We start from the raw sequence: 12,872 nt of genomic DNA, 5'->3' as shown, positions 1-12,872 counted from the left end.
TTGTTACCAAAATAGAAGTGTGGGTGCCTCTTAGGCTGGCACATGCACAGTAAAGCCATGCTTTGCTTAGCTCAGGTCTCTGATATTTTGATAGCAGGGCAAGGACCTAGGGACCTAACAAGGCCAATACTGTTCTATATAAATAATGTACTGTAACTGCAAAGATGTATAAAATAATCCTGCTATAGCTATTTGTCCCTTTATGTCTTTTATGTGTATGTTAGTATCTCTCTGCTGCTGAACTGACCATCCTACTGTACGTGTATATTTGATTTAGGATTTTCTACGCAATATTCCTGACAGTATTCTATCCTCAGACATGTACGGACTATGGATGGAGGTTACGGAAATTGAGAAACCGGAATATAAGATAAAAGTCATAAAAAGGTTAGTTCAACAGAAGGTTGACAAGCATATTTACTCTCAGAGGGTTTGAGTAGCTTGGTACTATCTATTAAAGTCTGACACTCTCTAACTTGTATACTGTGTATGTATATATATATATATATATATATATATATATATATATATATATAACTGTAAGGGATACATTTACTAAAGTGTGTTTTTAGAAGTGAGAGCTGTTACCCATGGCAATCAGATTCTAGCTAGTATATACTGTAAATGACAAGTGGAATTTGATTGGTTGCTATGGGCAACAATTCACTTCTAAAAACTCACACTTTAGAAAAGTTACCCGTAAGTATACATCAAGTAAAAAAAGAAAAACAATTGAAATGTTTTAATATTCATTCTCCATGTAATACTCCCACCACTACAATGCACCTTTCTTGGCTTCGCTCTGATTTTATACAACTGAAGTGAAAAATGACCTTGTATAGGTGTTTAGAAGTATCCAGCACTTGGGACACCAATGGCATTTTAATTGTGTTTATAATGGTCATTCCTTCCTTAACTTCAGGGACTTATGAGGAGTTAGGTGTATGCCTCTTTGCTTAGTGTGCATACTCCAACATCATATGCAAATCATGGATCTAATCCATTTTCTTTATTTACATAATTACAGAAATCCATTTTTTTCCCATTTCTAACGGGGTTTGGTGTTGGTTATCTCATACAGGTTGGGTATCCCTTATCCAAAATGCTCAGGGACCAGAAACGTTTTGGATAACAGATTATTCCATATTTAGGAATATTTTTATATTTGGATGCGGTATCTTGCATTTATCTTGTATAAACACATCAAACACTGATACACACAAATATATTTGTGCATGAATCAAGGTTTTAAAACATGAAACAAAAATTCAGTGTCGGAAATTCTCCAAAATCTTTATGTCCAGAAATCATTTTCTTGCACATATGTGTTGTGCTAGTTTCATATGATGTCCCCAGTAGTGCCAGTTACAGATGTACCCAGCAGGTTTTTGCAAAAAAAGTACATTATGGTTTTCGGAATAATTTGGATAATGGATACTCAACCTGTACCAGTCTTCTCAAATGTCTAGTGCATATTTGTTTTCTTTTTGTATAACTACAAACCTGGCAGAGGTTGTGGGCCCTGGTGCACAAATATAATTTGGACCCCCCCTCCTGGACCCCAACCTAAATTTGCAATATGCAACATGGAAGTGGGTGACAGGGAGAGGCAAAAGATGAGAGTGTAAGGCTGAAGGAGGCAGAGTATGACAGTGATATAGACTGGGTGACCGGAGCAGCCCTTAATCCTCAGCTGCCCTGGTGGAGTGCACTTGCTGCATAATGGTAGTTGCGACTCTGCCACAAACCCTGTCGGAGATACATGTGTAAGAGGAAATTGTACAATCCTTAAACCACATACTCAATAGACGAAATAGTAAAAGATATCACTCAGAAAGGCCACTTGACCAATATTTTTTATTATCTCATCTAGTGTGTATACGCAATATCATTAACAATGTGCACACCCGCGTATCATTAATGTCCCCGTCATTCGTCCTGCATGTACAGACAAGGTAGGTCCTCGTTAACAATGGCCATTATGCTCCCCCCGTCCCTTGCTGATGCCGGCATCCCGCTGCCTCCAATATCGGTGTTGGTGGGCATCATCTAATACAGGGCTGGGCAACACCGGCCCTCCAGATGTTAATGAACTACACATCCCAGGATGCCTTGCATTAGTTTTGCTATGTGGCCATGCTGAAACTGATGCAAGGCATGCTGGGATGTGTAGTTCACCAACATCTGGAGGGCCGGTGTTGCCCAGCCCTGATCTAATATGTATGGGGCTTTAGCTGTAGCTCAACTACACACACATGTTATGTATCATGTTACACGACAACGGGTCATGTAATATTTGACAAAGCACTTATTCTTTTTATGTATTGAGTGACCTACTGTATTGAATGAAGTCTCCATGAGAGTAACAATACAGGTATTTGATCACTACTTGGTTTAGGAAACATACAGTAATTGACACTGTGTACTATTTCTAGCTTGTTGGAGCAGCTTCCGGAAGCTAATTACATTTTGCTGCAGCATTTGTTTGCTGTACTGGATCACATAGAGGAGAAATCTGAAGAGAACCAGATGACCGCTTTCAACCTCGCCCTCTGCATAGCTCCCAATATGTTATGGCTGCCCACTGTGAGTGACCCAGAAGAGGAGAGCAAATCAACAAAAAAGGTAAAATCGGAATGACAGCAATATTCGGTACTAATGTAATATCTGGGCTCCCATTTTTCTTATGAGACCGCATCCCCTCGCCACGCTTCGGGCACGGTGGCTCGCTGCGCTCGCCACACTATATAAAATCAACTCCATGCGTAGTTGGATAGTAGGGGTATGAAAAAATGGGGTGCATTTAACATGGGAGCCCAGATAATACAGAAGTATCCAATATTCTTATATGGAACTAAACTTTAAACACTGAATATAATTGGTTATATCGGTTTTTTTTTTAAACCTGAATTTAAAAAGTAATCTCTGAATGCTTTGATTCATTGGGCCGTATTCAATGAGAATATTGACGGCGTGCAGCGAATGCTGTTTAGGATTAGCTGCACAGTCGCCGCTACCCGCCGTGTTCCGGAGCCTCGCTGTCCCGCTGTCGCAGGGGCTCGCTGCCCCTGACGGCGAGTGTGACGCCACAGGGAGCCTGAGGACCGTGGCAGGCAGGGAGATGGAAGTCTCCCTTCCTGCCCGAGAATGTATGTGGGGGGGGGGGGGGAGGGATGCTGGTCCCCCGGGCGAGCCAGCGGGGGACCAGGTATTCACTGCACCCGATCGTGCATATGTAATGATCGGGTGCAGTGAATATATGAATATCTAATGAGCGGCTCTCAGGCCCCCGTCCCCCTGCTGGCTGGTCTGTGTAAAGAAAAAAAAAAATAATTATATATATTCATGTGCTATAAGCACATGAATAAAAATAGCATGCCCCTTCACAGAATAAAATTCCTGATTTTTTTACACCAAATGTAAAACAACAACTTTATTTTAAAAGTTCACTTTCCACTTCACCATGAAAAGATGTCGATTTGCTACATGGCGACACACGGCAGAAATCACTTAGAAAAACGGCGAGAAGTGCACGTTGAATAGGGTGATTCGCTTTCTGACCCAGAAAGTCACCTTCCAATGCGAAAATAGCACAAATTCGCCGTGAAACAGGGCGAATCATCCTCATTGAATACTGCCCATTGAATAGCTGTCAGCACTCTGACTGGTGGATAGCTCCAGCCATCCACCAATCATTGTGCAGTAGCGATTCACTGTCTGGCTGCAGGCTGGTATGTAGGGCATGTAGAGAATGTATACAGTATTTTACAATCCGAGCATTCATAAAGCATAGTGCTTTGCCTTCCTCTTCGCCAACTGCCCTATGCATAGAATGAGTGGTTGCACACTCCATGTCCTTGTCTCTAGGGTGGCCAATCCCGGGATCGCATAATCTATTGCCGATAAGCTTCTGAGCACCCGCGTAGATGCTGCCTGGCTGTTCCTGACCCAGCGTGCAGGCGGGAGAGGTCAGGCAGTGAGTGGGCTGTCTTCTGTCACTCACTGGCGGGTTTTAGCCTCACTGGGCGGCGAGCGGGTTCCGGCCACTGACTTCCGTGACACTGGAGAAGTCAGGTGGTGAGCTGGTTCCAGCGCCGGAGGTCATCGTTGCCGTGTGACCTATGGGTCACCCTACACAGGCCTCAGCACTGCACCTCCGGCGTCAGAACCCACTCACGGCACCTGACCTCTCGCGGCCGTACACAGCAATCACCTCCATCCAGCTTAACAGCCTGCTTCCATTCCGCTGCCACCTGTCCCGATCCACCGCAGTATGGCTCCACTAATGTAAGGGGGACAGGGGTGGTTTTCTTTTAGGGATGCCAATCCCGGGATTGAGCATTTTTCAATCCAGATTCCTGGGATTGAAAAAATGCCCCGGGTTTGGCATCCCTACTTGTCTCCAGGTTAAATCAGAAATGCCAAATATTAGGCCAAATTTAGTCTGCTGACAGTTTATCCCATTCACCAGTGCCCAGAAATAAATATCCCCATCACTAAGTCACTGTTTATCAAGATAATTGAATGGAAACGGCTACTGGCAGCATTATATGTATGAAACGTAATGTGCTTTTGGTGTAAGTTTGATGCTCGTTACTTCTTTAACGCAGAAAAGTTAATTTGGAAAAGTAGATGGCTCATGAACGCCTTATCTGTAGTTAAATTCTGTTGTTGTTTGTTTATTTTGAATGTTCAGTGTAAGTATTTCATGGCAGGGATCACTGTGTGCTTATTTTGTATATTTGCTATCTTACATTCCAACTACCTAATTATAGAAATATTTCCCTCAATGATGGAAACTGTGAGTGTACCGGGGAGTTCTTTTTCACTAAAGCAGGGTTTCCTGGCTGGGTTCCTCCTTTGAATTGCATGATATTACACTGTATACCTGGCACGTCTGCACACTGTGTTCCGTTTTGCGGATTTCCTAAATACTAGTATGTAGACATTTGAATAATTAAGACATTACTTTTGTTTGTCAAGTTAATAATAACAAAGTACAAAAAGAAAGACCAAAATATCTTGTGTCTGGAGAAAGGACTCTGCTAAAATACAACATATTACATTATCTAGGCTGACCAATCATTTCCATGTTGATTTTTTACATACAGGTGGCCCTTCTGATCCAGTTTCTGATAGAGAATTATGGACTTATCTTTGGGCAAGATGCTGAATCTTTGTTTATCAAGCACAAAAACCAAGACTCAGGAAGCACTGAGGAATTAACAGGTAATTGTTTAACAGGCTTATTTAATATTTTATGAATTTTATGCAGAAAATATAATTTTTTATTACTGTACATTGCGGCATTTAAAAAAAATATCTGGTATTTACTAGGTGACTCTTTCTGGACAATGGATTCTGGTAACCGCTTGTCTGTATAAAGAGAGCTGAACAGGGCACGTGTATTATGAGGTGGATCCCCAAATCTGACAGGTGTTACCACACCCCTTTAAAAAAAATTCTTAAGAAAAAATATTATTCACAGCACCAAAATAGCTTTGCATGCTGCATGTACCCCCGCAGCGAGTCAGGGCCCTTCAATAAGCCCAGGTCTATGTAATCAGTGCTCTTCCACACCCTCTTGGCACCCAGTTACTGTGCAAGCTTGTGCATGCTCCAGTACAGACTAAAGGGGAGCGAGCTGAGGAATTTCTTACCCTGGGCCAAGATCGGAAAAGCTAAACTTTTTGGGGTATTAGGTTAACATACAATGGGTCGCCCACTGAAGGTCGACATGACTTATGCATGTCGACCTATTTCAAGTGACAACCTAAGGTCGACATGGATGGAAGGTTGTCACAGGCATTAGGTCAACAATGTCTAGGTCGACACATCAAAAGGTCGACATGGGTTTTTCACTGTTTTCGTCACGAATGTTGACATGGTCAACACAGACAATGTATCTGTGCACCGTGTCCCCTCGCATGGCTCACTATGCTTCGGGCACACTATTCTATTCTCCCTCCACAACCTAGTGGATGGCAGGGCATGAAACACTGCACGTGTCGCTCAAAAAAAGAAGAGAAAACCCCATGTCAACCTTTTGACTGGCAATTGTAGACCGAATGCTTGTGTGGACCTTCCTTTCATGTCAACTTTAGGCATGTAGACCTATTTCAGGTGCCTAAGCCATGTTGACTATCAGTGGTCGACTCAATGTATGTCAACCTTATATGTGTCGACTCAAAGGCCATATACCACTCTTTGAATGTTGCTTAATTTGCCTGTATAGCATTCCCCATAGACAGCTTATAGGAAGACAGAAAAAAGATGGTAGAAAAAACAGAAATATTTATAGGAAGATAGGTTTCATGGTACTTATATGTTAGTTGGGTGCCCACTATAGTTAGTACACTCCCTATCCATGTCGGCATGGAGTTGATTTTATATAGTGTGGCGAGCGCAGCAAGCCCGAAGCATGGCGAGTGTATGCGGAAAACTAAGCAAATAGCTTAGCCGGCGCCCAACTAACATATAAGTACCGGTTTAATTTATACCAGGGCTGGGCAACACCGGCCCTCCAGATGTTGATGAACTACACATCCCAGCATGCCATGCATCAGTTTCAGCATGGCCACATAGCAAAACTAATGCAAAGCATCCTGGGATGTGTAGTTCATTAACATCTGGCGGGCCGGTGTTGCCCAGCCCTGATTTATACTGTGGTACCCTCATTATAAATAGCAGTCTTTATATAAAATATGCAGCAAACCACTGAAAACATCCGTTTTCATAGGATTGGTTTAATATATGCCCTATGTATATTAGAACTGATTGAAAAAAAAATGTACTGGGTATTGTATGTAAAAACTAAGATGACCTAAAATCAATAAAATTTTAATGTGTGTGATCCTACTAATTGTTTCACAATTAAAATACATATTTGAGGCATTACTGTAGTTAAAGGTAAGTAGTAGCAGGTAAAAACTAGGGTTTAGCGTTAAGTGGGAACAGGTAACATTAGGGGTTAGAAGTGGTAGCAGGACCTTAAATAATGAGGTGCACCCAGTGCTACATAGTGCACATAGCCAGAAGCAACGGCCATGGGATGGCAGCAATGCCACCCACAAAGCCATTCACTAGGAGGATGACTGGCAAGGCACCATTCAGCCAGGATTGCTTCTGCAGCGTCCGGCAATCTGCAGTCTTTACAGCGGACACTCAGGTGAGCGCTACACTCACCAGTGCTGCGTCACACACCCCCTCTCTGCAACATACTGTAATAAGGGCATGCCTGCACAGGGCAGATGTGAGCCATGTTATGTTTGACCAGTAGAGTTTCTGCCTATGAGATGAAAGAAAATCCAGAATGCAAGTTAACCGGAAGGTATCTTTTAAACAGGACAAAGGCATCAAATATGCTCCCAAAAGTTGAGATGAAAGAATCATTGTTTTATTTATTAATTTTATTATCCATTAATGATATGATGCCACAAGGGTTCTCCAATGCCTAACAAAGTACAAAAGCAATGAGGAAACCAAGAAAACAGTTACTTACAGTACAAGGCAGTGCCGGACAAGAACATGGTTTATAGGACAGGTTCTCAAACTCAGTCCTCAGGACCCCACGCAGTGCATGTTTTGCAGGTCTCACAGAATCACAAGTGAAATAATTAGCTCCACCTGTGGATCTTTTAAAATGTGTCTGAGTAAGGAATGCACCTGTGTACCTGCCGGGTGACCTGGAAAACATGAACTGTGTGGGGTCCTGAGAAACAAGTTTGAGAACCTCTGGTTTATGACATTGCTGCTTTTTGAGTATTATGACTGCCGTTACAGCAATGTGGCAGAAACAAATGGTTAGGAGCTGTTGAAGGAAGTATCAAGCAGATGATGGTATAATTAGGGAAAGGTAAAGCACATGAGGGAAGAGAACCCTGCTTGATAAAGGTTATAATAAAAGAAATAGCAGATGAATCATGGAAACCGCAGAATGTACTTAATGTCAAGTGTAAATGATGCATTTCATGGGCTACAGATTGCTTCATACTTTAGAAATGTGGGTTTTGTCCTAAGCTGTGCCGACATGTACGATGTTCACATACTGTATAATATTTAAATCATCAGTGTCATCTGGGTACAGCAATGATGTGTGATCTAAACTGAGACTACGTTTTTTTTTTTTTTTTTTGAGGATTTGAAAATGTAAACAATATGAACATTATAAGCAATATGGGTATTACAATTACATTCTGAGATGGAGTACTCAGTACCCCTTACGGGTCCACCATTGACATAGTTATAACTCGGACCTAACCGCGATAATTAGTAGTAATCATTGTGCCAAGTTTTTCTAGTATATGTAAATTCGGCCAAAAAGGTGAACCTCTTACATTTTCTATTTTTAAATAATTTCTAGTGATGATGATTTGCAGCATACCAAGATTTTATTCACCTGAATAAACATTTCTTTACAGGCATACATTTGATCCATGGACAAGATTCCTCTGATGAGCTTGAATTTGTGGCCTCAGATTTAGAGAAGTCAGAACTGAAAGATGACAAATTTGCATTTGATGAGTCTTTGCTATTAGAGGAGAGGGAAGACTGGGACCTATTTAGTGAGATAGCTGCCTGTTATCAGAGCAAAACAAAGATGGACATCCTAGACTGTTATAACACTGACCCACTTAACTGCATAGATTCAGCATGTTGCCTCAGTCCAGCTAGAGACCGTTGCTCTTCAGAACCAAGTGTATGTCTCAGTTCCAGACTTCCTTCAGAGGATCATGAACCAGTTGCCCGACAGTCTAGCTGTGATGCCACCATCATACACAATAAATTTGATTACATAAATAAACTGAAGAATCTACGTCTGGAGAGTCAGAAGCTGCTAAACAACAAACTGGGTCGTAGTATGAGAAACACTCAACAAGGCTATTGGATGTCTACCCAAGCTAGTACAATAATGAAGGAGAGCCAACAAAAGGCAAGCCCTTCAAACAGATCAAGTTTTTCAAGTCTATCTTCCACTACCACCTCCCCCTCCATCTCCTCCTTAAGTTCTTTGGACAGTGCTTTTTCTTATTGCTCAGAGTCCTCAGTATTCAGTCCCAGTGAGGTCACATCTTTACCATTCATGTTTGGAACATCAGCCAGATTGCATACATTGTCCCCAGAAATTACCAAAAAGAAATTAAAAGAGTGGCATATACCTCTGTCAACACTTTTTGGTGGCAACTCTTGTGATCTCGACTCATGGGAGATGCAGTGGGAATCAAAAGTTAATGGCTGCGTGGAGAATGATAAAGCTATAAGTAAAGTCCCAGTTCAAAGTGGTATCCAGAAGGAATGTTTGGACAAGGAATCGGGTCTCAACTGTAATTACTCTGTACAAGCCAAAGACAGTTACACATCGAAAACCGAAGTTGAAGGATACCTTGTTAGAACTGAAGCAAGTCAAGAAAATGGGCATTGTGTTCATAAGGAAACCTCGGTCAAGCACATACAGATTAGGAGTCTGCCAGAGTCCTCCAATGGTGAGGCTCTTCAGCGTACAAAGGTCACGTTTTTTATGTCTCCTAATATGACAGTAGAAAATCTGAATGACCAGGATATTAATGCAGATACCAATAGCCCAGGCTCTAAGACCACGCAATTACAAATACCCCAGACAGTTTTTTATGGTCAAAATGCACCGCTTGTACTACATTCAGTGTCTAGGAGGCAACAACCAGAATTGGAGAAACCTTACTGGCAAACACAACTCAAACGTGTACTTAACAGTGGCCCTACTAATGAGCCAACCATGAGTAACAAACCTGAGAATCTTTCTTCCATACCTATAGACAATGAGGTGAAAGAGCACAGCTTCGAAAACCCCCAAAAAGAGGAAACCCTCAAAGAAACAGCACTTACTAAAAGCCATAACAAGACCATAGCATCCTTTACTCAGACTATCCGTATAAATTTACCTTCTTCTGTCAAAAAGTCTGTGAGGGAGTATTTCAAGCACAGCGACTCGAAGTCTACTTCTCAAGCAATAAGTGTGGAAAACAAACTGTCCCAGAATAAAACTGAAACCTGCAACTCACTGGTACAAGATGAGGCCAAGAACACAAAGGATCATGCTCGTTTTGCAGATGAATCGTTTGTTTAAAAATAGATTTAAAAAAATCATTATTTTTTTATATCAAATGCAAAATTATGCTGAAAATGTAAATACTGTACAAGTTTAAGATGTGAACAGTTTAGTTGTACAAAGCTTTAGCTAAGTAAAAAGTTTATTTTGTATATTTTCTATGGTTTTGAGTGGAATTTTATATTTTGCAACCAGGTGACTGTTTTGTAAGTTCTTTTTAAGTTTTAAGTGAGGAATTGAGTACAGTTTATATCCCCCTGGCAGACATTCGTGCCCAGCTCCTCTCCTAAATCAGCTAAGAAACTATTAAAAGGGACAGCATGCTGAAAAGTTTTGTTTTTTAACTGTTATCTTCAGCTCATCTGACTGAGAAGGACTGTTTGATTGACACACTGTTCAAATGTTTACATGGCTGTGTCCAGTAGATGAGAATAACTTGCACTGATAAACAGAACACATGCTTCCATATATGTTGCAGTTCTACATTATGGGGGTGATTCAGGTTGGTTTGCAAAAGCAAACTTTTTCTCTAATGGACAAAACCATGTGCACTTCAGATGGGGATGATGTAACATGTGCAGAGAGTTACATTTGGGAGAGTTCTTTTGTTTCTGTGAAGAGAAAGTACTGGCTGCTTTATTTTTACAGTGCAATATAGATATTAGTTTAAACACACCCCACCCAAATGTAACTCTCTCTGCATGTTACATCTGCCCCACTGGCAGTGCACATAGTTTTGTCCATTAAAGAAAGAGTTTGATTTTGCAAACCAACTTGACTTAGGCTCTATTTGTAGAAGACTCATTTATTAACACTGCGTTTAGGAAGATTTTCTCAGAACTGCTTTACCAGTCAACCATGAGTTTTTACTTGTTTAATGTAGTTATACAATGAAAACAAATGTGTAACTGGTTTAGTGCAAGTACCTGAATGCAATGTTAGCCAAAAAAACTATTGTCAGTAAAATAGAAAGTAAGTGCCAGTCAGATAGATTTTTTTTTTTGCTGACAATATGACAAGGCATATTCTGCTGTTTGTACTGGTGTAGGGTATAAAGGGACTGGAATGGTTTATAGCATGTAGTTGTTTTAAGAAAGGTTAAATACTCTGCTCGAGGTTGCCTGAAGGACGTACTGTACCCTGTAGTGTACCATACCTCAAAACTGTCTCGCTTTTCGAAGGACCGTTCCCGGTTTTTGGTACAGTCCCACCTGGCGCCGGAAGTGGCCTGCGGTGCCAGTGGGGGGGGTGCTAATTGGAAGTCCCTCTCTAGCCTGCCAGGAATCACAGCGTCTGTTCAGAAAGGCAACGGGTCTGGGAACATCCCGCTTCCCTTGGAGGAAATATTGGGAGGTATGGTGTACTGTACTTCTGGTGGGGCTTGTAGTTCTAAAACACCTGGAGAACCGCAGTATTAATTTTCTGCACATGGCCCTCAAGAAGTATAGTTCACAAAACATTTGAAAGAAATGCACTTTGTAGAAAAGACAGTTTTTTATATGGAATATGACATTCATTGTATTGTTTTTCTTTTTAAATCCATTTGAGAACGTGTACATTTGTTAGCTGCCTCTGAGATAGATATGGGATACTACTATGCCTGAGTCTATAGGTCACTATACAACTACAAAGAGAAACATTCATGTTACACTTAAAGTTAAAATGTGCGATAGTCTGTACATTAGTAGTATCTCATATTAAGGTGGGTTGGATCCCTTTAACACCGCATCTCTTAATCGGTATATTACCGTTTAAGTGCCGTTTTTTTTTACCCCCCCCCCCCCCAGGGTTAACATCACCCCCCTAGGGCTAACACCCCCCACCCCCCACCCCCCCCACGGGGCTAACATATGTGTTTCAGAAACCCCCCCTGCAGCCAGTACCTCCTGCATTGCAGATCCCGGCAGTATGGACGGATGCGCTTATAAAAACAAAAGTGACTTTCGGAAAACCTGTTTTAAAAAAACTGTCTTTCGTATGGGGGCAGCCATTTTCCGAAAGTCACTTTTCTTATAAGCAGCAGGAGGCTGGGACCCATTCACTGCAATAGAAAAACCTGTGCTGGGAGATGCTCTCCCAGTACCGCCTCCAGTGACTTCACCGGCCCAGCATTATGGGTGGGGAGGGCGGTGTAAAAGGGGTCACAAGCCAGGTTGCACCCTGGTTGGAGCTGGGTCTGAACGTCCTGGCGCAAACCAGATTACTGGTGAAAAAAAGGGCGATTACTGAAAGAATAACAAGGTAATACACTGCTACCCTGTAGAGGGTGCAGCAGTGTAGAATAGAAGGGAATGAATGTTGATGATAGTGTGTGCATGTGATTAGAAAGGTGTGGAGCATGTTGGAACCTTGTAGTATTACACATCAGATTCTTACCAGCCATGGTCATAGTGGCCCTTATTCAGATCTGATTGCAGTACAAATTTGTTTGGAAAATAGGCAAAACCATGTGCACTGCAGGTGGGGCAGATGTAACCTGTGCAGAGAGAGTTAGTTGTACTGGCTGCATTATTTTTACACTGCAATTTAGATTTCAGATTTAACACACCACCCAAATGTAACTCTCTCTGCACATGTAACATCTGCCCCTCTGCAGTGCACATGGTTTTGCCCATTTTCCAACCAAATTTGGACTGCGATCAGATCTGAATAAGGGCCAGTGTGAGGATATATTGTTACATGGAAGTTGGTGTGGTTAGTTGGAAATAAATGAATCCGTTAACATGTTATATATTTAATAATGTTGAGCATATAGGAATCGTGATGATGCAAAGTATGTGTGGTGAGA

At 41.7% G+C, this 12,872-nt stretch overlaps 1 protein-coding gene across 2 annotated transcripts in view; it reads left to right on the top strand.

Moving 5' to 3' along the window:
- The window catches only part of LOC146035581 (uncharacterized), a 113,005-nt gene extending 100,499 nt beyond the window's left edge, over window positions 1-12,506 (top strand). For both annotated transcript variants that reach the window (XM_083159118.1, XM_083159117.1), the window contains exons 12-15: window positions 278-387; window positions 2,436-2,625; window positions 5,112-5,229; window positions 8,421-12,506. In XM_083159118.1, coding sequence (XP_083015244.1) covers window positions 278-387; window positions 2,436-2,625; window positions 5,112-5,229; window positions 8,421-10,102 — 2,100 coding nt within the window. In that variant the 3' untranslated portion in view covers window positions 10,103-12,506. The remainder of the gene's footprint in view (window positions 1-277; window positions 388-2,435; window positions 2,626-5,111; window positions 5,230-8,420) is intronic.
- The last annotated feature ends 366 nt before the right edge of the window (window positions 12,507-12,872 follow it).

Source organism: Crinia signifera, chromosome 9 (assembly GCF_055691185.1).
Source record: "Crinia signifera chromosome 9, ASM5569118v1, whole genome shotgun sequence".
Classification (NCBI taxonomy): Eukaryota; Metazoa; Chordata; class Amphibia; order Anura; family Myobatrachidae; genus Crinia; species Crinia signifera.
This window is presented reverse-complemented; position numbering and strand designations above follow the sequence as displayed.